This window comes from Podarcis gaigeae (genome assembly GCF_964106915.1).
Source record: "Podarcis gaigeae genome assembly, chromosome: 15".
Lineage (NCBI taxonomy): Eukaryota > Metazoa > Chordata > Lepidosauria > Squamata > Lacertidae > Podarcis > Podarcis gaigeae.
In genome coordinates this window covers 16,491,476-16,505,511 of record NC_139692.1, presented here as the reverse complement: position 1 = coordinate 16,505,511, position 14,036 = coordinate 16,491,476, and the positions used below count along the sequence as shown (strand labels likewise).

Here is a 14,036-nt window from a genome sequence, read left to right as displayed (position 1 = left end):
CCCCACCATGCTCCAAACATCTCAGAAGGACAAAGTCCCTTGTTGTTTCAGATCAAGCATGCCATAATCTAGTCTCCAGAAACGCATGACACCTGGGCAAATGCTGGAGTGTCTTTCTGCACAGAGCAGAGTTGGGAGTTGAAGACCCCTGATGTTCCTCCCAACACTTATGATTCTGTGACTCAGTTATGGAACAAGAGCCAGGATCCACTCCAAAACCTATAGCCAAAGTAGAGGATGTGATCTTTACCAGGGAACCCCCCCTTTTTTGCCCTACTCCAAGTGTGTGCTGCTACTGCTGTCACCAAAAGGTATTACAAGCCCTGTCTCATAGCAAAGACTGACCAGAAGAAGGAAGCTTTTGTCTTTGGAAGAGCTGAGCAGTACAAAAAACAGGCACCCACAGGTCTGGCACAAAGGCCACAATCTCAAGCCAAGCCATGCCTGCAGAAACTTGCCTGAAAGTGGCCTGGGGCTGTGCGTGATGGTCCTATTGTCATCGTGCTCTACTGTGCTGTTGATATCTGGCTCAAGAATAGGAGGGCGGCATTCCATGATCTTGCAAGTGTACACACAGCGCTTCCGAGCATCCGTTGTGCTCCAGTACACTCGAGAGCACCTGGGAAAACATTTGAAAGTTACAACATCTACACAGAGAGCTGTGCATGCCTGCAAAAGCCCTTCCCTGGGGCAAGAGGAGAAGGAAGGCCAAAGACTTCCTGGGTGGTCCTCACGGCATCTTCCAGGGAAAATGACATGGATTTTGCTGCTGCTGCTGCTGCCTATTCAGGAGACAGCTCCTACTTACTGATAACCAATGGGGAACAGCTTGTCTTCACAGTCAGACAGATCGCTCAGAATACCGAGGCAGTCAATCGTCATGGACCCTACAAGAAAACCAAAGAGGCAAAGTTCTGTGTGAGGAAAGCAGTAACCAAATTCCACCAGGCACATTGCCAAGGCCAGAGGCAGAGGGCCCTCACCAATCATCATGTGGATGTTCTCTGGCTCCAGACCATGAAGAAACCTTCGTCTCAAACTAATCCCTTCAAAATCCACAAAGACTCTTCTTAGGACTTCAAAGCCATTCTCGGGAACCACCTACAGCAAGCACACACAAAAAGGGGCCTATACAGTATTAAGGTGAAAACACACAGCCTGAGCTGAGAAGAGCAGGGAAATGGGGGTGGGTGGGAGTACAGCTGGGCAAAGGCCTGGGGGTGGTGGCTGGGCTCACCTCTCCTTTTATCAGGTCCCGGTGACGCTGGCAGTAGACTTTCTTATCCTCCAGGAAGACACAGTTCTTGGCCCGGGAGCACATGAAGTGATAGTTGCTTGTGCAGGAGGTCAGGCAGCAGCCCACTGTGGCACCTGACTTCAGGCAAAATTCACATCTCTGCAAGGTTTGAGGGTTGGGTTTTTAGGGAAAGCATCTTGTTGTTATGGCCAATGGCCTAAACAAATAAACTGGACTAGTGCAGCACTGTCAATAGCAGCAACATCCCTAATATGATTATCTATGACATGCATATCAGGTTGCCAACAAACAAAGAGAAAGCAAATAGAAGTGCTGCTGTTCCACCACTCATTTAGCAAACACAATTCATCTTGTCCAAAACAACCTGTTAGTAATCTGAGTGCAGCCTTTTTTCATTGTTGTTCATTTACAAACTCACACATTGTCTGGACTTCCCAATTTAATTTCAATTCAGAAGAAATGTTTTTTTTAACAGTTTAAAGCAATTTCTGAGCATGCAAAATGGATCAGTGATTAAGAACACGAAAAAGCTGCCACAGCCACTAGCTGCAACTGCTGGCAGTTGCAGGACAGCAGCCCAAGCTGCCACCTGTGATTGTGACTTCCTACACTTCAGGCCACTGAGAGTCCACAGAAGACACTCCTTCCTAATCATTACAAGGAGACGCGGGCACTTGCTCACATCTGTCTGCTGCAGAAGCCAGGTGATGATCTGGTTCACATGCTACTATAATAGAGCTGCTTGTGAATGTCCAAGTAACCAGTGCTTTTGATTCTTTGCAGTCTGGTACTGCTGGAAGCTGAATTCAAGGATCTCTGTCTTTTTCAGATACAACATCCTTTGAAGCCCATTACTTCTACTGTGGAGAATCATGTGAGGCTTTTGCTCTTTTTAAAGTTGGGCCATTAACATCAAACCTGAGCTGTCTCTCCATGGAGACATGCTGTGGGCTTTCCAGTATTATTCTTTGCTGTTGTAACAGCAGAAGAGCAACATTTTAGTTGCTTTTGAAATGTAAATCCTCATTCCTGGACAGACTCCTGAGCCCAACCTGTTCCTACTCACCAGCTGTTTCCCTCTGATCACTGCCACGTGCACATTCTTCAGGGAGCCATCGTCATCTTCAAAAACTTCAGCTGACCACAGGGCACAGTTCACATGGGTCCACTCATTCTGGCCGATGTAGAGGAGACGGCCAGCATCCTGCAAGAAACAGAAGGCCACCAGATACACTCAGAAATCAGTCAAGTGCACTCCCCACCCCACAACTGCTGGGCACATGTTGCAGCAGCCACAGTGAAATAAAAGCTGGCAAACATAAAGGTGGCTCATGGAATCAGACCGTTTAAAGGGTCTTTGCAGCTGTCTAGTCCAACCCTCTGCTCAGAACAGAACACCCAGTGCTAGGTTATTATGATTTATTAATTTTTATACCACCCTTTGCATCCCCAGCAGACAGAGGGCTCTCCAGCCTCTGCTCAAAGACCTCTAGAGGGGGAGTATTTCACCACCCCTCCATTGTCCAGCTGCTCTTACTGTCAAGAAATTTCCTCTATTGTTCAATCCAAATCTACCCTCCTGTAACTTAAGTCTAAGAGATATAACCCTTTGACCCTTGGAGTCATGGAGAACAAGCCTTTGCAAACTCCTGCATGTGACACAGCCCTTTCAAGGATTTGTAGAGTGCTATTAGGTTCCACCCCAGTCTTCTCTTCGCTCAGCTAAGCATAACTGGTTCCAGTTATGGACTTGTCTTCCATACTTCTGACCATCTTTACTATCTTCCTCTGATCCCATCCCAATTTGTCTACATTCTCCTTAATATGTGGTGCTAGAAATGAACATAGTACTCCAGATGAGGTCTGACTACTGCAGAATAAAGTCAGTTATTCCTTCTTGTGACGTAATGATGGCTCTGTTAATGTGGACTAAGATCTCACTGCAGCCACATCACACCCCTGACTTGTGTTCTGCTTGTGATAAGCTACAGTCCTGAGATACTTTTCACATATCCTTCTGCCGGGCCACGTATTGCCCATTCTATCCTTGTGCATCTGATTCCTCCCACACTTGTTCAGAACTTTGCATTTGTCCCTACTGAATTTCTTTTTGTTGGGTTCTGCATATTTTCCCTTCTGTCTTCTGGGGTCCTAGCTGTCCCTCAAAGTTCAGTGCCATTTGGAACTCTGGTAAGGATTCCCTCTATGCCCTCATCCAAGATTTAAATCCTTATCAGATTTCCAGTTCCCACCAAAAGTCATTGATTGTTGGAAGAATGCCAGGCCCAGAACAGAAGCCTGCAGCACTCCACTCAAAACATCCCTCCAGTTTCATGAGGAACCACTGAAAAGTGTCTCTTGACAGGGCACTTTTCTAACCAGCTGTGAAACCACCTGATATTATCACCTGTCCCCATTTACAGAGTTTGCTAATCAAAATATCACAAGGAGCTTTGTAAAATGCTTTGCTGCTATCAGCTAAATTATGCCCGCAGCATTTCCACAATTCACTAAGATAGTTACCTGCTTTTGCTTTTTTAAGAAAGGTAATATTAGTCTGGCTCAGCTAGACTGAGTGTGCAACAAGGATCAAGCCTGCCTTTCAATCTTAACTAGAACCAGAAGGCAAAGCCTCTACAGCTCACAACACACATTCTTGACAGAGCCACTTACATTCCCACCATCATCGCCATACTTCAAGCAAAGTGCACACTGTCGGTTATCCTCCACATCTGGAGGAGGGGTAAGTTCTGGGCTGTCCTCCAAGCTTCTGTCAGAACCTCAGAACAGAGAGAGAAAGAGAAAGAGAAAGAGAGAGAGAAAGGACTGATCACTCCTGAGAAACACTGCTTGGAAGAAAATGTGGGCTGGGAACTGATTACTGGAGAATAAAGTAGCTTGCAAATGCCCAGAGCAGCAAACAGTTTTAGCTGCTCGCTTGAATTGAAAAGGTTTTACTTCACTTTAAAACAAAACACAATTTAACCAACCATGCAGATGTAAGGGGGAGGCAGAGAAAGAGGCTTGGTTCAGACTTTGAAGTCCTGGCAGATGGTGGGTAAGGCAAAGAGCCTCTCTGTACCCGACTCTGGCGGGCCCAGACTTTCCCCAGGGTCTAAAGCCTGCCTCCCCCAATGTCACCCTCATTCCCTAGCACTTCCCCCAGACAAAAAGGCTCAGTTTCTCACTGGATATAGGTGGTGTAGAAGGATGCAGTGGAGTTGGGGAGTCTGGCTCTCCAGGACCTTTGGGTTTTGGTGCTGGAATGATTTTCTTCATAAGAGGAGGTTGTTGAGCACAACTGTTTTCTTCACGCTCCTGCCACTGTGCGTAGTTATGGTCGAGTGATGGCGGCAAGACAGCATTAGGCAGCATCCCACTGCTAGAAATGAACAAAAGGTAGCATCAGACTTGGTTGCACCTAGGAGGCCCCAACTATAGCCCTTAGGCAGGTAAAGCTCCCTCATTCACTGCAAAGCCGTCTCTGCAGGGCAAGGGGCAGGACTAAGACACAGATTGGTACAAGAAGGACCACAACCCACTTCTACTTTCTAGATCAGGAACTAATTGCAGCCAGTTGCTTTGAGAAGCAGGAGAGGCCCATCTGGAAATTCAATTCTGATCTTCTTTCCAAGGGGCAAGAGCGCTGGCACCACCTTTGGCTGAAACAGGCAGGTCAATTGCAGCAAGTGAGTGCTGGAAGTGGAACAAGTTACTTACTTGGTTGTAACTTTATTAGGTTCCCAAAATCTTGATTTCTTTACACTGAACCATGGAAAAACGCGTTCCATTTGCTTAAAAACAAACAAAACACCCACAAATGTATTAGAAATGCTTTACAGGACTCAACACTAAACACTTGAAGAAGTCTACTGTCCAAGATCTCCGCAAATTTACAGTCAGGAATGATTTATAATGAACTTAAACGTCTACCCAGACAAGATCCTAATTTGTTTCACAGACAGTCACACAGTAGCTTGAACAGAAATATGGGCTCCTTGGGGAGTATTAAAGATGCAACTTCAGTGCACCAGTTGCCAATTTATTGAAAATAAGATGCAGCTTGGCTTACCCGAATGAAGAAGGACTTCACCATGCTGTTGGCCTTCTTAAGTTCTGGCTGCCCTCCATCAGCATTAATGGCTGCTTGGATTATCTTTACAATATCATCACTAAACTCCAGCTGCAAGATGGACACACACAGAAATCAGCTTCCTATCCTTTTCTGTGATATACTTTATCCACCCCTCTTCCCCACCCATGGGTGCTGAACATCAAGTGGCAGTAGTTCATCTTTTCCTTTTCAGTTTTTGAACTCCTTTTTATTCCCTGCCTATGTTTCAGAAGAGCAGCATGGCCAACATAAAACACTGTAGCGTGGCCAAAACATCCATGCACCTTCAAGGCACAAGGGGGGAATTTATAGCAAAAATGTAGCATTTTAGGACCACCTCAATGCAGTGCACAACAGCAAACTGATTTGTATATCCCATCATTTCCCTCTCCTCATGGAAGCTATGATGAAAGCAAGAAGGGAAAGCTGACTTAATCATTAACGCACCACAGAAATGTAGCCTCCTTGCTCCATTTTTCTTTTCACTCCTTCCAGGTCCAGCAGCTGCTGTTCTTCTTGCTTGCTGACTTCAGTGAGCACAGGAGGGTCTGGGCCTTCTGGGGAACTTCGGGATGGGACGCTCTCTTCCGTCTCAGGATTTAAGTCAGGGGGTTTGGCCGCCTGGAGACACAACAGGAAGAGAGTACAACAATTTTTGAGCCCAGCACAAAGCATTTCATTAGTAGGTCTGTGGATAGAGGTTAAGAGCAAAAGAGCCTGCAGGATCAGGCCAATAGTCCCATCTAGTCCAACATTCTGTTCTGATGGTGGCCAACCAGATGCCTTTGGGAAGCCTGCAAGCACTACCTGAACACAAGGATCTAGTTGACTGAAAGGAGGTGCAGAAAAGTACAGCATAACAGAGGATTGGAGGAGACAAGCCCCCTTCATGTCTGAATTGTGGGAGGGGGCAACATGTCTTGGAAGGGGCTGCACTGCATCCCAGGTCACCAAGTTTGGCCCTCACATTCACACCATAGGTGGGAGCATCTGCAGGGGAAATGCCTATACCTTGGTAATACTTTAGCTCTAGACACAGACATCCACATAGAGCTCTATAATATAATATATAATACATAATATAATAGAGCTCTAGACACAGACATCCACATCTAATGCATGAATTCTAAAGCCCTTGGAGGCAGAGCTGCCCTGCAGGCCTTTTCTGGCTATAGTCTCCTCGGTTGGAAAAAAGGCCTAGGGGAAACAAACACAGCAGAAGGGGCGTGATGGAAGTTTATACAACCTTGAGTGGTGCAGAAAGCACGAAAGGGGGAAGTATTTCTTTTCAAGGCCCAAAATGACAGTTAGCAGTCAAGACACAGGCAAGGTAGTAATTCTTCACATCATGCATGTAAAACTCTAGGCAAAAATGCTTTAAGGAATAAACACGAGGAGAGGTCCACGGTGAATGGTACTTACGGAGGGCCCTTCCTGGTTGATATGGAGCAAGGGCCACAAGTGAGGCCACAGAGAAGGGCAGCCAGTGCTGTGCAAGCTTGACCAATGACCTGGCTCAGGTTAGGCAGATACAGTTGTTCCTATGGACCCCCTCCTGCCTGGAACATACTCTCTCACACATGCTGGCAATTAGCAAGGCAGAGTGGTAGCCATTGCCATATGGGTTCTGCTCATGTTATGGGTTCCTCTGTGATATCCATTGCAAGACAGAATATCAAACATTTTGTTGGAACCTTTGGCTTGTCACCCTCTCTCCCTCTCCCCACCCCCTCCCCCACACACCTGCCACTGCATTTCTAATGCTGCTTTTCTTCTAGAAACACTAGGAAGAATATTGTGCTTTCAAGTCCAACAGCACCACTCTGAACAGCCAGAATTCAGGTACATTTGTATGGTTCATAGAAGGAGGCCCACCTGTCTATAACGCAGCAAATGGCTGGATGTCCTGGAATTTAATAGGGCTGTTAGAACCTGCTTCAAAGAAAGCTGCAGCTCTTTCTCCAGTGCTAGCCGCCATTCAGCAGGAGGTTGTTCTGTGCAGTTAATGCAGGTGTAAGCCACACTCTCCGGCAGGTTGGAGAGGATCTCGTACATCTCATCTGAAGGGAGACAGGGCAAGCATTAGGGGCAGAGGGCAAGCCTCGGGAGGCTAAAAGTGTCAGATCTGTGGGGGATCTGGCAGCATGGTAGGAGGTTACATCGTGCAAAGGGGCTCAGCTCTAGGGATTCCAATGCCTGTCTTGGGAAGAGTGTCTCTCTGCACACTCTCAGGAACCCACAGCACAACTGCTGCCTGCAAAGCTGAGCTCCAAAGTCCACAGCTAAGCACGATTAGCTCAGGATATTCAGCTCCTTGGCTTCTGCACCCTAGTCTAAGAAGAAGAAACCCACCCCTTTGACCAAGATGAAATTGCAAAAAGGAACAAGGTTCCTGGTTGTAAATGTTCATCCTACTCCTCCATATATGCAGGGTTGGAAGCAGTCCTCACCTGTGAGGTTTTCACACTTGGAGTGGACCCAGCGATCACATTTCCCACACTGCATCATTTTGCTCTCATAGTCATCGTCATCGTAGCATTTGTCACAGACGGGGCAGAAGTTCCCTACAAGCAAAACAGAGAGGCGGTCCAGATTTCCCACCATCAGTATACAAAGCCAAACACTCAGGGCTGGCTAGTGGTCAGGGGACTCCACGCAAAGGGCAAGAATGGCTATCAGTCACTGCCACTGTTAACAGCCAGCAGCAAGTACTATACTTGCCCCCTTTCAGTGTGAAGGTGCTCCCTGCTGCCGTCCCCTGCTTCCCTAGAGGAAGTACTGGAATTTAGCAAAGCAAGGGTTGCATCTGCACATGGAACTGCAGCTGCCAGCATTTCCTAGGCCATTCAGCATGATACAGCATACTTCCGCAGCAGACCAGACCTATCATGCACTCAGTCTCTCCACACCTTTAGCGAAGAGTTTGGCACAATCGTGACACAGAGAGAAGTCGTGAGACCATTGGGCATCCCACCCTTTGCCTGGCGTTGTCGCTCCACAGCTCTTGCAGCGGACACATTTCGTGCAGATCTGGAAAGACAGACAAGGAATAAAGGGCTGCACAGCCTCTCTCTGGGATCATAGGATTCAGTCATAGCAGGCACCAAAGATGCTTCCCTCTACAGGTGAGCCATGGAACAGAAAACCATGCCTCAGCCTGCCTCTTTTGCAATGGCCAGTTGATGGGGTTGCCATATCCAGCAGTTTATGATTCAGACCAATTTTATTGCATATCCTTGTAAACAATGGACCACTTTCAACATCAGGCTAAGACCCCTGGCAGTCTGATTATAATAAGAGGGGAAGGTATCCCTGCCTTACAAGTGTCCCCACGATGCAACAGAACTCACCCAAACCTTCTTTTTCTTCGTAGGTTTTGTTGGGTAATTTGGTCCCAGGCACTCTGGGTGATAGCTGTTTCGGCACTTGTTACACTCCAGCAACTGCTATGGAAACATGGAAAACAGCAGCAAGTCAAGCCTAGACGCTCCAGTAGTTGCTTTAGACCAGAGCTTTCCAAACTGTGTATCATGACACATTAGTGTGTCAGCTGCAGTGTGTAGGTGTGTTGTACGAACACTCCCCATGCTTTTCCCGGGGCTGGAAAGGGGATAGTTTAGCCTCCAGTTTGCTAGTAAAACTGAATTACTATGCTGCAAAATGATGTATGTCTAAAAAGTGTGTCACCAACATGAAAAGTTTGGAAAGCTCTGCTTTAGACATTTGATGACTCCTAGTTCAACATAAGGAAGCTGTGTTGGGGAAACTGAGCATCCCCGGCGGCCATCCCTTGCGATGCCACAAACCCCACATTCCAGAGGGACAAAAGGAGACAGGCAAGCTCATCAAGGGACTCCGACTACCTTGGTGGCCTGATGCTGCCTCCCACACACATGGCAGAACTTGCAGCGACGACAGCACCAGTTTTCCAACTGGTCCTCCAGGGGGCGCTCACTGTCCTCCAAACAGAACTTGTGGAAAGGCTCACAGCACACCTGGCAATACACAAACTACAAGAGAAGGGGCAAGTCAGCAGGTCAGCCGCATCCTGCAGCAGTTGTGCACTTCAACCATTTGCCCACCAGCTTGCCCCAGATGGCTGGTTCCAGAGGGAGAGGGAGGAGAAAGTCTTTGGTCACCCCACCCTCATGGTTTGGCCCCCAGTTTCACATAACAGTTGCTTCAAAGAGGCTTCGAGAGCCCTCTTCCACCACCAAGATCTGCACCATTTGTCTGTGGGCTGTTTTATCTCCAGAGCCCCTCTGCAAGAGCAGCATGTATTAGTGAAGCTACAAAAGGTCAACTGGTGCCTAGAGACATAAGTGCTTATCTGATACCACACCTCCTGCTTTGAGAGGCAGGTAAAGCAGCATTTCAAATGGTAGTTGAAGCTGCAGCTCTAACTGATGGCCTTTATCAGGATTCAATTCCAGCTTCAGATTTACTTTAGTTTTAGATAGCTGAAATAATATCACACACACACACCAAACAGCTTGGTGTGGACTGTCCCTGTGGGACCTCACCCTTACCTCCACATGCCCACTGCTGGCACAGAGGAAGCAGACCACCCTGGGAGTTATCGGGACAGAGGTCAGGATACCCAAACCGCCCATTTCCCAAACGTTCTCAGCCTCACAGTCCTCCTAAAAAACACAAAAGGAAGAACATGGAAAGGGAATTATCCTTACACCAGGCCCAGGGGTGGTGGAAATGACAAGAACTGGAGCAAAGCACGAAGATCTTGTACATATCACTATGAAAATGTTTTGTTTGCCAAAGCTTTTGTTACATACAAAGGAATGTGCTGGATGGAGTTACTTAACCTCGGTTCTCTCCACACCAGTGATACATACCTAGACATCTTCTAAAGGGCACGTGGCAGCAGTATATGCATGCCGATGTACTGCCTAACTAATGCTGTTGCTAACAATAAAGACTCTCCTAGGGCATTAAGAGCCTCAGGAGGCTGCCTCGGTTTACGGAAACTGCTGGTATTCCCTTTTGTATTCATCACTCTTTCTCATCCTCCTGTGTGCTATCTTAAGAAGCAACAGGCTCTACAGAAAACTAAACAACTTTCACCAGAACAGCTCTTTGTAGAAAGATGGGAGTTTCAAGGAAGAGATGTCGCCACATCCTACAAACCCCCAAGGCCAGGTTTCTGGCGGAGAAAGGCAGGGGCACCTCCCCAAACCACCCTGTTACCTTGAAGTCTACTCGGATCCTGTGGACTCCATCTATGAGGGGTTTCTGTTTGGAGCTGTTCCCATTTGATAAAGTGCTCAACAGGTTGAGGGTACCATTATCTGGCTTGCTGACTGGGGGTGGTCTCTCCTGGTGAAAGAGGGCAAAAAAACGGCATTTTCTTTGCTCAAGCAGCAGAAGGAAAACCAACATTCAATATATATGCAGTTAGTTATGGGCTGGAATCTAAGGAGGACTCTCTTCTTACACATTTTGTAAAGCAAAGAGCAACAGGGGTTTTAGAAACTGGAAAGCAAAATCTGAAATTTTGAACTGGTCAGTCTTGTTTTGAAAGCAAACTCAATCCAGTGAAAAAATCCCTATGAAAAAAGCTCTTTCTGTTCACTGGAGACATAGAGCAACTTGCAGGTTACCTTTTCTTTTGGCTTCTGTTTCACTGGTAAGCTTGGACGAGGAGTTATTTTCTTCTGTCTGCTTTGCTCGATCCCTAGGAAAAGTACAAATGCAGTTTGTTAAAGCCAAGAGTTGCTTCTAGCAGTCAAACAGAATTTGGGGACTTAAGGAGACAACAGCAACCTCTTAAGACACTGTTGTGGAAAGCTGAAAACAAAACACAGTGAACTAGCAATTCCAATTTGTTAGGGAGGAGTGGGCACTATAGGATTTCCTGCAGCTCGCCACACACTTGCTAACCTGCCCAGCTGTGTCCAAGGCTGCTCTTTCCTGACCCACTTAAGAGCCCAATTAGTACAGCAGATGTGTTCACATCTCTTCCATGAAGTCCAGAGGTGGGCTGCTAGACTTTGCAGAGGCAGCTAACAACTACCTTTGCTGCAATTGAATACCTACCCACTTCTGGTGGTGGAGCTGCCTTCTTCTTGGGCTCAGCAGGGATGGTTTTGGGGGCTTCCTTTTTTGGTGGGCCTGTATTAGGCGGTGGGGTGGGGGGCACCTGCGTGGGGGGCGGTGCCTGCTGCTTGCCAGCCTTCCGGGCTGCAGGGGGAGGGGCCTGCTTGGTGTCTGGGGGAGGCGGAGTCAGTGGTGGTGGGCCCTCCTCACTCTTCTCCTCACTGGGCTTCCGGGCAGGTTCACTGCTCCTTTTGGAGGCATGATCCTCTTTCGCCAAGGTGAGCTGAGGAGCAGCTGCTTTCTGTCCAGCCTCTGGCTGGCTCTTCCCAGCATGGATCTCTTTCTTTTCACTGGACTTGGATTTCTTCTCTTTCTTTTTCACAGCTGTAAAGAAAAAGCAGCACCTCAGATGCAATGACCTATCGGCACTGGCCTCCCCAAGTGACGGATGGCCAGAGGGGAGGGTGGTGCCTGAGGAGTATACGCCAGCCTGCCCACGGCCTCACTGCCTAGATGGAGCTGCGGCTGAAGCTGAAGCAAAGACTCTACAGCTGTTAACTATGCCTTTCTCTCCCCATTGCAATAGAAATAATGAAAAAAAGGCACCTACCTTTGGCTTGCTTCTGGAGATAGGCTTTTGATGGCATCCACTGCAAATTCTGACACTTCCTCATCCTAGGGGGGAATAAAGGAAGGAGATGGCAAGATGCATCACCCGACACAAACAAGCCTTTGGATTCCCAGGCATGTTGCAGGCTGCTGCATCTCAAGTGGAAAGATATCTGCTTTGGAGCCATGCCAAAGTTCGAGATCAATGGCAGACCAATCTGGCTAAAAGGATGAGAAAGATCGCCCCAGCAGCACCAGCTCTGCTATGTCAGCCTTTCTGCTATGCCGGAAAGCAACTAGTTTTGAAGCATCTTCAAAAAGCCTTACTTTCAAGATGCGAAGAAGATTAACTGTTCTCCCTCTTTGTTTAAGATCTGAAACTTTTTCTGAGGTTTGGCCAAGCCACTGTGAGAAGGCTGCTCAGAGGAAGCATGCTGTGGCACATATTCAGCCAAGGGATCAACTCTTCACACTACACTTTTGTTTTCACGTTCAGCAGACTACACAGCAGGGTAAACTCAAAACCTAAAAAGGCTGAAGAAAAGAGGAGGTAGATCTCTCCACTGTCCCACCCAACCCTGTCCATTTCCCTGCCCCTCTCTTGAGAGCCCCCAACTGCCACTTTGAACTCCAAGAGGAAGGAAAGGCAGCAGCCAAGCTCAGAGGATGACAAAGTCACTAGTCTTCTGCTCCTTAGCTCTTCTTTGATGCAAGTGAAAGGATCTTCCTCTGGCTAAATCTTTTATAGGAAGACAGGGTAGAAGCACCACAAACCAACAAAGGAGGGCCTTATTCCCAGAACAACGGGAGGGCAGGGGCAGGCTTCATACCCACACACTTACTTGCAGCACTGCTTCTTGATGTTCCGCCCACCAAACTTTGGCTTATCCAGGCAATTTGTGCAGACACCACAGTCCTCTGGGACCTGGCAGCCTGGGCACTGCCCACAGCGCCTTGACCGCCTGCCTTTCTTCACAGGGGGCTCCTGGGGGGCCTTGTTTCTGGTAACTGGCTTGATAGGTTTGATGGGAGGTGCAAGGGGCTCGGCATCTTCTGAACCTGCAACTGAGGACTTGTCTGTGAAATGAAAGACCAGCTATTAATTCAGCAATCAATAAAGGAGAAGTGAGTCCTCAACTTTGCTGGCCATCGCTGGTTTCTCAGAACAGCTTCACAGCGGGGCCCATCCAGATTTCCTAGAAACACAACTCCTTCATCCTACAGCCTCACATACCTTCCCCTACCACTGATGCACCCTTGGAGAAAACAGCACCCTTCAGCATAAATTCAGACACTTACCATCGTTCCCCATGGAAGACAGTATCTTCTCTCGTTCTTCCCATGGTAAGGCACTCAGAGTGGGCATGTCATCTGGAAAGACAGCTCGCTTGCGGCCTAGTGCTACAGCTGCCCTTCTGCAAACATGCTTTATGCGTGGCCCTCGCACGGAGGTCTCTGAAGAATCACTCTCTTGACCCTAAATTCCAAGCAGGGCAAGAACACAGGAAAAGGTTGTTAAGACATAATCAACCATCCCACAGGGAGCGATTCAAGTTCAAAAGCAAAAAGCAGTTTGTCCAGCAGAAGGTTAAAGATCTCTGAACCTTCTCTAAATGTGTTTTCAAATGGAGGACATAGCAGAAATCAGAAGTAGTTTTTTTCTTCTAATGAACAGTAACCTTTTAAGTGTAAAAATACTTAACTAAGGCTAAGACTTGCAAAAAAGGAACAATTCCTGCCACTACTTACATAAAATGCATCAAACAGCTAGTTATGCACCTCATGTGTGACCAAAAGCCCACCAAATCCTGTTAGAAAAGTGCAACAGCTTTGGGGAGACATCTAGCAATTGCCATGCATCCCTCGGCTGTTGTATATTTGTTTGTATGCGCATGTGTGTATATGTCTGGCCAGGGTGGGTTGAGATTGTCTTTGGTAAAAGGTAAGTGGAAGCAATAATAATAATAATAATAATAATAATAATAATAATAATTTATTTAT

The 14,036-nt window shown here is 47.3% G+C and overlaps 1 protein-coding gene across 2 annotated transcripts in view; it reads right to left on the bottom strand.

Moving 5' to 3' along the window:
* KMT2A (lysine methyltransferase 2A) overlaps positions 1-14,036 on the bottom strand; it is a 46,322-nt gene that overhangs the window by 14,663 nt on the left and 17,623 nt on the right. The window contains exons 4-25 of one of the 2 annotated variants that reach the window (XM_083714206.1): positions 13,335-13,512; positions 12,878-13,112; positions 12,037-12,101; positions 11,427-11,810; positions 10,991-11,064; positions 10,578-10,706; positions 9,902-10,015; positions 9,236-9,382; positions 8,723-8,818; positions 8,282-8,402; positions 7,823-7,936; positions 7,248-7,432; positions 5,820-5,993; positions 5,331-5,441; positions 4,979-5,052; positions 4,447-4,640; positions 3,932-4,038; positions 2,325-2,462; positions 1,238-1,396; positions 984-1,101; positions 809-887; positions 459-619 (exon numbers count right to left, since the gene is read on the bottom strand). In XM_083714206.1, coding sequence (XP_083570332.1) covers positions 459-619; positions 809-887; positions 984-1,101; positions 1,238-1,396; positions 2,325-2,462; positions 3,932-4,038; positions 4,447-4,640; positions 4,979-5,052; positions 5,331-5,441; positions 5,820-5,993; positions 7,248-7,432; positions 7,823-7,936; positions 8,282-8,402; positions 8,723-8,818; positions 9,236-9,382; positions 9,902-10,015; positions 10,578-10,706; positions 10,991-11,064; positions 11,427-11,810; positions 12,037-12,101; positions 12,878-13,112; positions 13,335-13,512 — 3,157 coding nt within the window. The remainder of the gene's footprint in view (positions 1-458; positions 620-808; positions 888-983; positions 1,102-1,237; positions 1,397-2,324; positions 2,463-3,931; positions 4,039-4,446; positions 4,641-4,978; positions 5,053-5,330; positions 5,442-5,819; positions 5,994-7,247; positions 7,433-7,822; positions 7,937-8,281; positions 8,403-8,722; positions 8,819-9,235; positions 9,383-9,901; positions 10,016-10,577; positions 10,707-10,990; positions 11,065-11,426; positions 11,811-12,036; positions 12,102-12,877; positions 13,113-13,334; positions 13,513-14,036) is intronic. The other variant, XM_083714207.1, reaches the window with a different exon arrangement.